The 14438-nt window shown below is 39.7% G+C and overlaps 1 protein-coding gene across 1 annotated transcript in view; it reads left to right on the forward strand.

Annotated features, from left to right (window-relative positions):
- The window catches only part of LOC124555196 (dedicator of cytokinesis protein 3), a 448693-nt gene that overhangs the window by 417760 nt on the left and 16495 nt on the right, over positions 1-14438 (forward strand). Inside the window, exons 27-30 of the mRNA XM_047129040.1 lie at positions 1851-1982; positions 6848-7032; positions 8109-8268; positions 9406-9578. Of these exons, the coding sequence (XP_046984996.1) occupies positions 1851-1982; positions 6848-7032; positions 8109-8268; positions 9406-9578 (650 nt within the window). The remainder of the gene's footprint in view (positions 1-1850; positions 1983-6847; positions 7033-8108; positions 8269-9405; positions 9579-14438) is intronic.

Below are 14438 nucleotides of genomic sequence, written 5' to 3' on the forward strand. Positions count from 1 at the left end.
CAGTCTATAAGCCACACAAAATTGGCCCATTGTGATTCTGTAGTGATGCGCTGTGAAGAAGTAGCTGTGTGGTGTGCTCTGCACAGAAAGAGATGGAGTAGACATCTATGGCTCCACCAGTGTGCCTTCTGTCTCTGACCCATACCCCATGCTCCAGCTGTTGCCTACCATGGTAATGGGCAATACTGGTGTAGTGCCACACCGGGCCACTGTTTCTACTTCTGACATTCCCTGTAAACATTTATATGCTTGAAAAATTATCACTGTTACTTCGTAATATTATTCTTCTCATGTTTTGCATTGTTTCACTCATAATGAACTCTACAGTAGCTAAGTACCCTGACCATACTAAACTAACATGATAGTCAATGCTAAAAGTTCTATGCACTCCTCCAATTGCACACTGTAGACAGATGTGGTAGAAAGAAGCTATTGGGCGGAGCATCATGTGGTACAAGGCACTTCCCCCTACCACCTAACTTCTTTTGTGCACACCGCTATAGGAATCAGCCATGTCCTCAATTTTGTCATGATTCCAGCATGTTATCATTATCGTAGAAATAAACGGAGACATACTTCTTAGTTCTTGACCCACAGAGTATTGTTTCACTCTAATTATATGACATTTCTACCTGAAGTTCCATCTTACTGTATGCCAAGTAACTTGAGCCAGTTAGATTTCTGCTCCTGACTTTATTGCCCACAATCCGATATTCTTACTGTACTTGATACAGAACTACAAACAGCATAAACCTGTATATGTGCAGATGACTTAATCTGTCCACAAATGCTCACATATGGTATGTGTGTAACATTGGGTTGTCTGATCATCCATAAAAGGGATTGACCCAAACAGTTACCGAGGAATTTTGTTATTACCATCAAATGAGTGAATACCAAGGCAACAATAATAGGTAGAAATACTGTAGTTTTGTTTGTTTGCTTCAAAAAAGCATATAACTCAATCATCCAGCAGACCCTCTTCAGTATTTTGGAAGAATTCAGTTAATGGGGAAATTTTAGAGCCCATTGAGATTAAGACAAGAGACAGGTGGGAAGATGAACTGTCACCCATTTTGTTCATGATCATCATGGAAGAGATAATGAGAAAATGGAATGATGTCACAAAAGAGGAAGGAGTAGAAGAAATCTATTAAGATCCAAAGAAACAGAGTTTGAAAGTGGAGTGCCTAGCATTTGCTGATGATTTGGCATTGTTTGCCAACAATAAAGAAGAAACTTTAATAATGCTCAAGAAACTGCATGCTTACTGGCAAACAGTTGCTAACACCATGGTCCAGAGTGACTTTCTTACATATTCCCACAAATTTTCCTTAAAACTAGGTAGCAATATTACAGAATTAAGAGAGACTGGGAGGTAAAGAAAGGTCTAACCTGCAAACCAGCTGATTCCTATGATCCATGTTAGGCTGAAGTTGGCAAAAAAATCATTATTTTTTAAAGTGATTTGCATAGCTATTGCTCCACATTAAAAATCACTTTTGGTCTAGATACAGGATCCAAAGTATCTTCATCCTCTTTCTCCCTGTTGATTAGTTTCATTCACTTGCTGTTTATGAAGAAAAATGTAGCAGTGCACAAGTAAAAATATGACAAAATCCTTTAATAAAAACATTAAGATGACTGAAAATTCTTTCTCACCCCATTACTTGTAAATAATGGAACAGAAGAACATTTTTTGAATATGTTGATTTTAAATTTGGTGTTATAATACGTACTAATCAAATGTAGAAGAATTCATTTAAGAAATTTACATCAAATTGTTGTGAATGAATGTTAATGCAAAACATGTGTTTATTGAGCAATGCAGTATTGTTTTATCATTCTAGGGGATAATTGATGCAAATGTTATGGGTGGCATAGCAAAATACCAACAAGCATTTCTTAATCCTGAGTTTGTGAAGTACCACCCTGAATTCTCAGAACATGTACAACGTTTGAAGAATCTTACACTTGATCAGGTAAATATTGCACATTAAATGTTACTTTCTTCGTTAGTGTCTAATGCCTTGTGTATATGTGATAATACTACAATCTCCATCTAATAGGTGGCATACAACACTTTCAGTATAATGACATTAGTGGTGTGAAAACTGTGCTTCATAGCTCTCTTTTCTCTCTCTTTCTTATTTCTCTGGACAAATTTAGATAGGAAATGTGTACTACACTCATTATTCATGTTATTTTATTCTTAAATTTGTTGTATTTATCATGTTTTTGTGATGTGTATAAGAACATAATCCCTTAAGTCCCTAAGAAAGTAGCAGACAAAAATTACTATGCTGATTCTATCTCCAGCTTTGGAGTGCTCTACTGATTGAACAACTACTGTGACAGTACCCTGACTTTCTTAAATCAAGGAATAAATAAATCTGGAGTTTGCAATAAAAAATTTAGGGTCTAAATAATTTAGAATAACTGAATAAAATATTAGTATTCACGATGGATTAGGGAAAACAGTGGAATTAAGTAACATTCTGTGAATCTGTCTCATAAAAAGAGTGACTAACTAAATTAGTATCTGTATAGATTGATTTCATAGAGACCTTTTGCAGCATCCATGCAATTTGTTGTGTGGTGGGTGGTGGTGGTGGGTGATTACAGCAAGAGTGTGACGGGCACAGGAGGGGACACATAACTATCTATGCAGTGGTCACAGTATCTGACATATTTTAACAATACTGAGGACCATAGAAGTTTTTGTCACTCCATTGAAAAATAACAACATCAAAAAGCAATAGCAAATAAAAATTATGGGGAGCAGCAAGAGATTAAAGAAAAGTGAAAGAGATTGAATTTTGTTATCTGACTGAGGATGATAAATGAACAGTGGAAATGCTGATTAAGAATGTGCATGACTGGGTAATCTAGGCAATAAATTCGATGCTTGTATCATAATTTGTACATGAACATGATTCTTCATAGTCCTGGATGGAATGCAAACAATGGAAGAAGTGAAGTAAGCTATGTGCTATATAGATTAGTTGTTGAGCAGTAGATAAGCGTACACACAAGATTAAATTGTAGCTAAGCTTCTGAACAATGTTGTTCCTTAGAGCTAACAGTTTGACAATTGTGCCGCATTGCATGGACAATGTAGCCTCAGTTTTTCCATATTTTTATTTTTTACTTTGTGAGCTATAACAAAGGACAACGTCTAGTGTCCTATCTCCTAAAGCTTAGCTACAGCTCAGCCTTATTTATGTGCCTGTCTGTGGCTCAGTGTTTCAATTATATGGATATATGATGAGTGTTTACCTTCACTCCTTCCATAATATTTACCTGTTTAGATAGTACAGGCAAATGGCAACAGATCTCTGAAGATACATTGTTGTGGATTCCAGTCAAGAGTGATGGATTGCTTATCAGATATTGCAAGTGTGTTGATTCATTTCCTTGTGAGGTATATCAAAATATTTATGAAACATTCCAGAAACTGTTACTGTAAAGATATAATAATGAGAGGACTGGAAGAGGACAAGTGACAAGTGAAGTGTCCCAATGTTAAGATGATGGACTCAAAACTGAGAAAAGTTGGGCTGAAATATCACATTTTCAATTTATGTCAAGGTGTTGGAGTCTCTTTGCCAAAAAATCAAAATAAATTTGAACTTGTTCATCAAAGTGTAAGAAATGTATTAACAAAGAAAGATGACCTCCTCATATCATACAAGAAATTGAAAATGCACAAAGTATTTCTATATATGTGTTATGCTTAACAGTGGATCATTTGTATCAGGCATATGGAACTCTTTCTGCCAGAGTTAATATTTCCAGAACTGCTCTTTCATCCAGAACAATAGCCCATTCTCAATAGAAAAAGATTCCCATTGATTTGAATATCCCACTAGTGGTCTCTAATACGACTTTATTGGGAACCCAGTTTTTAGAAACAATCCTATTTTACTGAGAGTAAAGGGACATTTGCCATAATATGGACAGTGTTTTTCATTTTTTTATTTTTTTTATTATAATATAAAGATTTTGAAAAAAACTCCTTATCGGCATGAAGGCAACAAACAAAAAAAAATTCTAATTTCTTCTTCCTGATTATTTACCATACCGTTGCTTTGGATTATTGGATATTTTCTCATGTAGACCTTAAAAAGTTTGTATATGCTTTCCTCATTTCTCTGGAAGAAGAAACACCTGTTTCAAAGCATGAGAGCCATGGGTTTTTTAATTGTATCTGTAGAGCAACTATTGTTTTTTTTATGCCTCAAGATAAATGGCACTTCCTTAAGTGAGGCTGCATCTCCTTGTTAGACCATGAGACTCCTGAACAGCAACTTTCTAAGATATTGCCCTGTCACTGTAAGACTGCTCAATGCCCTGTTATGGAATGTGGCAGCATGGAAGATAAGGATGGAAGAGGTCTGGAAGAAAAGGCAAAACACAAGGGTATAACAAAAAGTTAGATATATGACAAAAAGAGTATCTGGATGCTGAGAATAGTTAATGCTTTCATACTGGCTTTTGATAGCCCATGGTTTTTGTGAGTACTGCTTGAGTGTTTGTAATCCCCACCAGATCATAGTAAAGGAAGGCATTTAAGAGATTCAGAGGGGGGGGGGGGGGGGGGGGCTGCTAGATTTTTTACTGGTAGGTTTGGTCAACACATAGAATCCCTGCAGGGAAGTCAATGTTCTTTTTGAGAAATGATATTGAGAAAATTTAGAGAACCAGCATTTTAAGTAGACTGCAGAATGATCCTGCTCCTGCAAATGTACATATCATGTAAGGACCATGAACATATGATAAGAGAGTTCAGGGGCTGTACATAGGCATAAACACAATAATTTTTCAAATTTTTTTGAATGCATGGTGTCTGTTCCTTCAAAAGAACAGATACCATGCAGATTCTGTAGCTGTTAAACACTGTATGCAAATTGAAGGGGGATGACGACTATCAGCTGCAGTGGGACATTATGCGGAATCAGCGGCTATGAGTGAAAACTTGTACTGGACTGGAATTCGGACTCCTGTTCACTACTTAGAGATTCCCACAGGAGGACAGATGTATTGGTGCATTTGCACTGAAGAAAGTAGATCAATTGCCCGGCCAGGCTTATGAATTATTTGAATGCGTGGTTTCTGTTCCTTTGAAAGCACAGACACCACGCAGCTCCTGAAGCTGTGAAGCCCTATATGCAAATTGAAAAGGAGTGACTGCTATCAGCTACAGTGGGACATAATGCAGAATCAGTGGCTAAGAGTGAAAATGTGTACCAGATCGTGATTCAATCCTTGGATCTCCTGCTTACTAGGCAGGTGCAGTAACCATTGTCCCATCTGGGACACAGCATTATCGCAACTGCACGGATTATCTCGGTACCCCTCATGGCCAATCCACACTCCCACCAAGTGCACTCAAATGCAACAGTACGTCCAACCTCCTGTGGGAATCTCTAAGTAGTGAACAGGAGTATAATGGACAGGGATGGCAGATAGGTGGTCTTTGGTGGGAGTGTGGCTTGGCCGTGTGGCGTACTGAGATAGTCCGTGCAGTTGTGATAATGCTGTGTCCCAGATAGTGCCTTGGTTACTGCACACGCCTAGTAAGCAGGAGATCCTGGGTTCGAATCTTGCTCCGGTACACATTTTCGCTCATCGCCGCTGATTACTCATAATGTCTCACTGCAGCTGATAGCAGTCATCCTCCTTCAATTTGCAGATAGTGTTTCACAACTGCGTAATATGCATGGTGTCTGTTCTTTCAAAGCATTAGACGTGTTGATTTCAAATAATTCAAAGCTTGGCTGGACAATTGATCCACTTTCTTCAGTGTGAATGCACCAATACTTCCGACCTCCTGTGGGAATCTCTAAGTAGTGAACAGGAGTATAATGGACAGGGACTGTGGATAGGTTGTGTTCAGTGGGAGTGTGGATCAACCGTGAGGCATACCAAGATAGACTGTGCAGTTGTGATAACGATGTGTCCCAGATGGCGCAGTGGTTACTGCAAAGTAGATCATGGGTTTTAATCCTGGTCTGGTACACATTTTCGCTCATCGACACTGATTCCACATAATTTCCCTCTGCAGCTGATAGTGGCCATCCCACTTTAATTTGCATATAGTAATTCTCCTCCTGTATTTGTCAGTGGAACAGAAAGGAAAATGACTAGTACTAGTAAAACATACCCTCCGCCATGCACTGTTTGATGGCTTGCAGAGTATGTACATATATGGAAATGTAAACTGAAGGTATGATTGTACTCACATGAGCTTGAAGCCCCAGAAATAGTATCTGATGCTGCATCTTACATGTCGGCAGTTTAACCACATGGCTGTAGCATCTATTAACAAGCCAATATGCGAGAAGTGGGTGAAGGAGGGAGGAGAGTGGAGAAATTACTTCTTAATCAAATTTTAAATGTTTTTTCGTCTGCTTTGACTCTTTCATCCCTCTTTAAAGTTTGATTGGATAGTATTAAACAAGTAGTAATGTGATCTAAGAGCAAATACTTTTCATTTAGCCACTTTGACTTCCAAAGCCTACTTCCTAGCCTTCAATGACAGCTGGGTGTGCATAAAAGCTCTTGAAATGTCTATTCTGTGGGCCAAAAAATTCTTACTTGTCTCTGTACAAAGTAAAGCAAAAACTAGAAGAAGTGGATTTTGAGTTTCTCCAAGCATGTTCATGTACAGAGACCATATATAGGCATCCACAAAATATAATTCTGCTCCCATGATCACTTCTTGATATCAGTTTGCACCATACCCACTCATGTTCAGTTACATTCTTTATATATAGGAAGTGATGCTTATAATCTGTTAATATTTCTAAATATGTTATTCCACACATTTGTTTCTGTGCTTCAGCTCCATATCCTAGAGACTGGTCTTGCACTTCATGGGCAGCTTGCCCCTCCGGGTGTGCAACCACTTCACCGTAGACTGTTGGAGAGGCTGTCACAGTTACGTCAAGGACTGAGAGAGCTAGTTGCTATTCGCTCATCAAGAGGACATTCTTGTACAGACTCAACCTCCTGTGGCAGTATTCTAAGGTATCACTGCATGGTGTTAAATGATTATTTATGCTTTCACATCTCCTCAGATGTTTGTTCAAACTGCTTGAAGGTAAATCCACTATTTAATCCAGATATCACAACTTAAGTGTAGTGTGATAAATGACAATCCTAAATTTAATATCAGCAGTGTATGATCAAAGACAACCACTCACTTTTAGCTAATGGTAAATTCTGATGAATGCTTTTTTCACTTTGATTGCTTTACTTAATATGGAAATAATTTTTCAGGATAAAAAAATACATAATATTATTTATTATTCACAATAGAACACAATACTTACCTCTTATAGACAGCAATCACAAGGGTGAAGTGAGTTGTGGATTTTATAAATGAAATAGCATGACATAAATTGAGACACTCAGGATTGTTGCCAGAAAGAGATGTAAATTGAATATACATTGTTTCCGTTAAAGAATGTCTGATAACTTCTCAGACTATGTACTTGTACATTACTTTTGCATGGGTACTTGTACATTACTGTTGCATGGATTTAGGTGATTTGTTGAGACAGTGTGTGTCTCAGGAAGTTACAGTGGATGGTCTTGACAGAACCTTCTCCATCAGATAGGGACATAGCATACTCTTTTAGACAGTCACTAAGCCCCTCCTAACTTTTGAGAGACACTTCCAGAAAGTGGGACCGTTCAAGAAAGAGGTTTTTTCCATGAAACCTTAAGGTTGGAAACTTTTTTCTCAATCTCTATTCTTGGAATAATGCATATCAGTGGTTGCCTTTCCTTTTACCCTTGACAGCTGACAGCTTATGATGCTATTTTCCTTTGTCACTGTATGAATGTACAACATGCAGTGTTTTTTAAGTATGACCTTGAGCAAAGTGTTGTTTCTGCCCATCGTCATGGCCCCTTTGGGAGCTTCATTCTTCCTCTTTGAAGCACTAAAGATAAATGGTATCTCTTTCCTTCTAACAAAACTAGAAGAACCCAAATTCACATCACTGCAAATCTATAGATTTGAGGGTCCTGTACATGTTTAGCTTTTTAGTCAGTTCTTACAATAACTTGTGGTTTAAAAATTTGATAATCAATTGCAGCATGCCTCTACCACCCCTTCCTATGGAGAAGAAGATGCTCATGCAGCCCAATGAAAGTCGCAGTAATCGTTCCTCTACTTCCAGTGGAGGACCATATAACCACTTTGCTCTTATGGATGATCAGGTGACAGATGATGAAGATATATATAGCAAGCCAGTGGTGAGTCTTATAGTGCATGATTGTAGAACATATTCAGCATGATGTGCCTGATGGTTGGTGATGGTATTTCAAGAAGGGGAACTGATAATCTATTTTTCATTGGGACAAAGATATGTCCTCAGTCAGAGATGACATATGAAACAAAGTATCACACCTTCTGAAACATATGCATTTCTGCTTAACTTGATTGAAATTATCTTTTAGAAATTCTGAGAAATCTATAAAAACAGCAAGCTTTGTGAAATTTCTATTTCCATCTACAACTACAATTTACACACTACAAGTCACTTTACAGTGTATGTGGGAGGTACATCATGTACCACTATATATATTCCTCACCACTCTGTTATTAAATTCCACCTACCAAATAATGTGACTGATCATCTCAGTGCTTTTTCATAATTCTGAAAGACTGTTGTAGGCAAAGAAGCAGGGCCAAAAGGTTATGAAATTTTTTACTTTTGAAATGCAAATTCTCAAGGTTTGCCGTGCCAGTCTAGTATTATAAAATCTAGAGGACAATTTTCACTTTGCATCCCTCCCACCAATCCACATCTTGACATCTTGAAAACCCACCCAGTGATCTTCCTTAAATCAAAATTGGAGCATGATCTTATCTTGCACATAAGTTCATTAACGTGCAAATGTTTCTGGGTAAAAAGACTAACCTGCCAGAAGGTATTAAGCAGTTGTCATGAAAATATTATTTTAGAGGGGACAAAGCCACGGATGCAGTCTGCTCTCATTTATAAGTTTTTAGTGTTCACATTAAGATGTTTTTAGTTTTGGAAGAAAGCTGTTCTGGTGTATTTCATATGTGTTCCATTCATAATTAGATACACCTGTAATAACTCTTTGTAAACTGATCCTTACCTTATGTCAGTTTTGTGCCCTCTTAATTGTTCTGTAAACTATTTTGTCATAGCTTAGCTATATATGAACATAACTAATTTTCAGAATATTTTTATTGTAAAAGCAAGAGTGCAAATTGGTGAATTTATTGGTATGAAAACAGTAATGGGTCATTGTCTGAAACATAATAAAACTTTGGTGCACATTTTAATGAGGGATGTTTTATTTTGATACTAAATGTATTTTATTCAAAACTGAAACTAACATCATCATCTCAATTTCTAGGAAATGAATGAGAGCCATGTGCCACCACCACCTCCACCCCCACCTCCGCCACCACCAATACCAATGCGTGAGTCACGACCACGTTCAGCTGGCTACAGCCTGACAGATATGGGACGTATAACAGTTCGAGGAACTCTTGAATATTCATCACTGCCACCTGTAAGCCTAAACAGGTAAAACGGGAATGTGTTCATGTGTATCTTCATTTCACTTCCAGGTTAAAACAATAAGATAGGGGAGCTATAAGCTTAGTATTGTGTCCTTAAATTTTCATAAACAAAGCAAAAAATGGAAATCAGTTTTTAATAATAAAGAACTCTTTGAATATTATAAGTGCATAATGTCTTAAGGAGAACAACAAAACTTAATAAAACATCTTCCAAAGAGAACTTTCCAAAACATTGAAGCACAGATGCTAACTTTTTTAATAAAATACAACAGAATCATGTAACTTTTATAGAGACAATTAAAAAAAAAAAAAAAACTTACCTTCCTATTACTGCAGTCATGCTACACTATGTTAATATGAGTGTAAACAAGCTCAGTTGCTATTTGTACTCCGGAACTTTGAAAGTCACTGTTCTAGAGTCTGTGGATAAGGGATCAGCCTTGTCAGTTATCAATCCAAGCATCTTAAGATCCAATTACTTACCTGGATACTCCATTCTTAGTCTTCTGGGTTTCTTCCACTCTTGGATACCTAGATATCTCCTGTTTCGGTAGCAATTGTTGTCTTAGAGAATGATTTCCTGTTACTGTGGAAATTGTCTTGTGTTAATATCCTGTATGTTATCCCAATACTCTAAGTGATCATGGTGTCATGTAGAGGACCAAAATCTCTTTGCATGCTTGAAAAAATATGCAGTTACATGAAAAGCTTACAGTCACTTATGTATTATACAGTTCCAATGACATTTTGTGCATCTAATATGCCTCTAGTCCCTCTTCTTCTAAGTGTACGATGAGACTTAATTTCAGCATAAAATGGGGACTTACTTGCAAAGTGAAATGATTGCTGCTGATTTAAACCAATGCAAACTTTTGTCATATTATGCTAAATAAATGGTATACATACTTGGTCATCTTGCACACAGGCCACCTTCATGAAAGCATTTGTGAACTATATGTGCAGATACAGGTTAATCAGCACTCACCATGTCACTGTGCAGACAGAGAATACATTTTCAACCATCAAACTCAGAACTTTTGTGTGGCCAACAATAGCATGGAAGAGCAGTTGATGTCCTCTAATCTTCAGGAAACAGAAGTTCTTTAATTATGACTTAAAGAGAGAAAAATGAGAAAGACAAATGTGCTGAGTACAGTACATCCAAGGACACATCACTCAGTATTCCAGATTTGGAATATATATATATATATATATATATATAATTAGAGTACTATAAAAGACAAGATTTAACTTATATGAATTAATACCACCATGAAAGGGAACAGAATGATATTTGGCTAGAGAACTGCAGTCATGAGTTTGTGGTGAACATCTTGATATTCCCATTCTGACTGCAATTATAACTGATCATGTCATTGGATCAAAATGGGAATACATGGGAAAAATGTGTTCCAGAGCCCCATGTTCAACAGTGTGCACTGAGGTGTATACTCCAAAACATTTGTGTCTGCACCAGAATTGTACTTTGTCATCATATCTGCCACAGTTTGCTGCCTATCCTTCTTTACAGACTGAGGAAGTGTCCGAACTCGTGTTCGGTAATGAGGTGTGTAGTGGCGTAGCAAGACAGCCACGCCACTCGGAAGTAGCCGAAAGGCACGCGCTTAAACTCACACAGGATGGCATGAGGTCTGAAACAGGATACGTAATGAATGCTATAAAGAAAAGTACGTAGCTGCTGGAATACTTAACTTTAATCCATCATTTGTATACATCGTTCTTGATGAGACAAGTGAGACTCTCTCTAGATAAATGCAATATAATGCTAATGGCGCCTTGCTAGGTCATAGCCATGGACTTAGCTGAAGGCTATTCTAACTATCTCTCGGCAAATGAGAGAAAGGCTTCGTCAGTGTAGTCATTAGCAAAGTCGTCCGTACAACTGGGGCGAGTGCTAGTCCGTCTCTCGAGACCTGCCATGTGGTGGCACTCGGTCTGCGATCACTGACAGTGGCGACACGCGGGTCCGACATGTACTAATGGACCGCGGCCGATTTAAAGCTACCACCTAGCAAGTATGGTGGCTGGTGGTGACACCACAAGGTGTGAATGTCCAACACCTTGTAGCGTACTCACCGTTTCACCATCCTTCAGCCACTTTCCATAGGTACTCACAACAATCGCACATGAACAGCCAACCAGCTTTGTATTTCCAACATGATTGCAACACCAACATGTGGCGATCATTCTAACAGTGTGCAGTTGTCATAATATTTTGACTTATTTTTCTGATTATATTTACATGCTAACTTCCCCCTCTCAGATAGTAGCTTACTTCCTCCCTCATTTCCCTGGTGTTACTATGTGATTGTTATTTCATAAAAACACAGGAGGGAAACCTTAGGTCCTAATACGTTGTTTGAGGAAGAATAAATTAACCTGTCTACTTGTCAAGGAAGTAAGAACCTTTTCTCTATTTGACATGTATTTGGCTTTGCAAGTGCTGCACCCACCTGCTTCTCTGTTCCCTCTTGTCTTTTGTTTCCTTTCTGTATGTTTGGTAGGGTATTGTACTATAAAGAGACAAACAAGAGCACTGCCACATTGAACCAAAGTTCTTCTTCCACATACAAGTGAACAACAGACACAAACAGAGAAACAATCCAGGTATTGATACAAGCAGCTGCTGGCAATAAGTATGAACACAGTATGAGAACAAGTAAGTGCCTGCTGCATTGCACTTACAAAGAAAAGGGCTCCGGTAGACTGCACTGTGGATACGGTGCTGTTTGCAGAACTCAGATGGCCCACCACTGGCAGCCTCTGTTGGCTGGCCTGTGTGGACGCCATTGGTGGAATATTTGAAGTGCAGCATGGCAGTGGTGGCTTGGTGTCACTGCACGTCTCCATGTATTATATACAGTGTTATAGCCCCCCCCCCCCTCCCTCCCCTTGGGGAAAGGACATTACAGTGATGTAGGCATCGGGGCAACTGTTGAAATGTTCATGGCCTCTGGAGCGAATGCCGCAGGTGATGAACATAGTGGCAGAAGAAGATTTTGTGCTAGAATCAATGATTAAGGGTAAAAGGGGTGTAGGGGTGTGGCTGTGGACATTGCAAGGTAGCTGCTCCCCCCCCCCCCCCCCCCCCACTCCAAAGTACCAGAAGAGAGGATCGGTGACAAGGGCCCTGGTAGCATCTGGTCCCTCGATGTGGTGGGACTATGCTGGCAGTGAAGGCACCAGATGCTTGGTTGGGGGTGCCATTGTTGGAGAACCTAAAGGTGTCAGTCCAGCTGGAGGCAGGTTTGCTGGTGGCAGGGTAGCATCATGGGAAAACCTAGCAGCAGGTGCAGGAGGTGCCAGGGTGCTGGACCCTGCAGCAAATTCAGGAGATGGCAACATCCACATGGAGATTAGGTCCACCCTTGCAGTAGGGATGCCCTGCAAGGCTGGAACAGGTGCTGAGGAAGAAGGGGGAGGCAGAGGCGGCAATGGCAGAACTGCAGCCCTTGCTGTGGTGGGGGGTGCAGCTGGTCATGGTGGTGCACCACCAGCTGAAAACTGGTGTGCACCATACAGAGGCAGTGGCCTCAGCAGCTGTGGAGCGTGGCAAGAATCCACGTTGGTCGGTGGTCAAACCCCCAAGCACATACTTCGGAGCCATGATTGAACATTGATGAGGACCATGCTTATGGGCATGAGATAGCGTGAACCAATTCAGTAGAGTGCATGGCTGGCAACCATGGAGTGTCTTGGCTGGACTCCAATCTCCCATTGGTGTAAACGTGCAGAAATTCGAGAAGCATTCAAGGCACTGTCCATAGGAGGAGTCCGTAAAGTAGTTCTAAATTTGAACCTTGAACATTCGGATGAGATGTTCTACCCAGCCATTAGACTGGGGGTGAAAAGGGGAAGCAGTCATGTGGTGACTGCCTTGATGGGTGCAGAAATCAGAGATGACCTGAGACACAAGCTGTGGACCATTATCGACAGTAAGTGTATAGGGCAGTGCTCCATAGATAAAATTTTGGAGAGTGCATGAATTGTAGATATGGCTTGCATCAAAGGACAGGGGATAATTTATCGAAATTAAGAGAAAGCTTTGACTACCAACAACCAGTAAGAATTTAGTAAGAGTCCGAGGAACACAATATGGATGCATTCCCATGGACGTTGCAATGTGGTTCACGAGAGCATCACCCATGGTGCCACCTGTTGGGTAGCACACTGAGAGCAGGCTGCGACAAGGTGTGCAGTGTCACTATTGATACTGGGACAAAACATATGCAGACAGGCCAATTACTTGGTATGCGAGACCTCCCAGTGTCCCTGATATAGGAGCTGAAGCACATCCTGTCTTAGAGGCAGCTCGGGTCACAGCCCTAGGTGACTGACAGAGGGCAAAATAGTTACACAAAGGATCAGAAGCTCTGCCCGGAGGCCTGTACGGCCTACCTTGCTGAATGATCTGAAACAGTTGGTGCAAAATCATATTGGCAGCAATGGCAGCTGTGATCTGGGAGCCTGTAATAGGAAATCCTTCCACTGTAAGTTGTGCCCCAACACCTAAGTGAAAACAGAGGAGTTATTTCTGATCAAAAATAGGAACTGCCCAATTGGAAGCTGAGACAGAGCATGAGCGTTGGCATACTGCACAGTAGGCCAAAAATTTATTTCATAGTTGTAGTGAGACAGAAACTAGGCCCAGTGCTGGAGATGATGTGCTGCTTTGTCAGGCAATGAAGCAGAAGGATTAAACAATGAAACCAAGGGCTTTTGGTCAGTAATGATGTGGAACTTAGACTTGTACAAGAACACATGAAATTTTTTGAGGGCATACATGATAGCAGCACTTCCTTTTCAACTAGGAAGTAGTGCTGCTGTGCAGAGTTGAGTGTTT

This window comes from Schistocerca americana, chromosome X, assembly GCF_021461395.2.
Source record: "Schistocerca americana isolate TAMUIC-IGC-003095 chromosome X, iqSchAmer2.1, whole genome shotgun sequence".
NCBI classification, from domain to species: domain Eukaryota; kingdom Metazoa; phylum Arthropoda; class Insecta; order Orthoptera; family Acrididae; genus Schistocerca; species Schistocerca americana.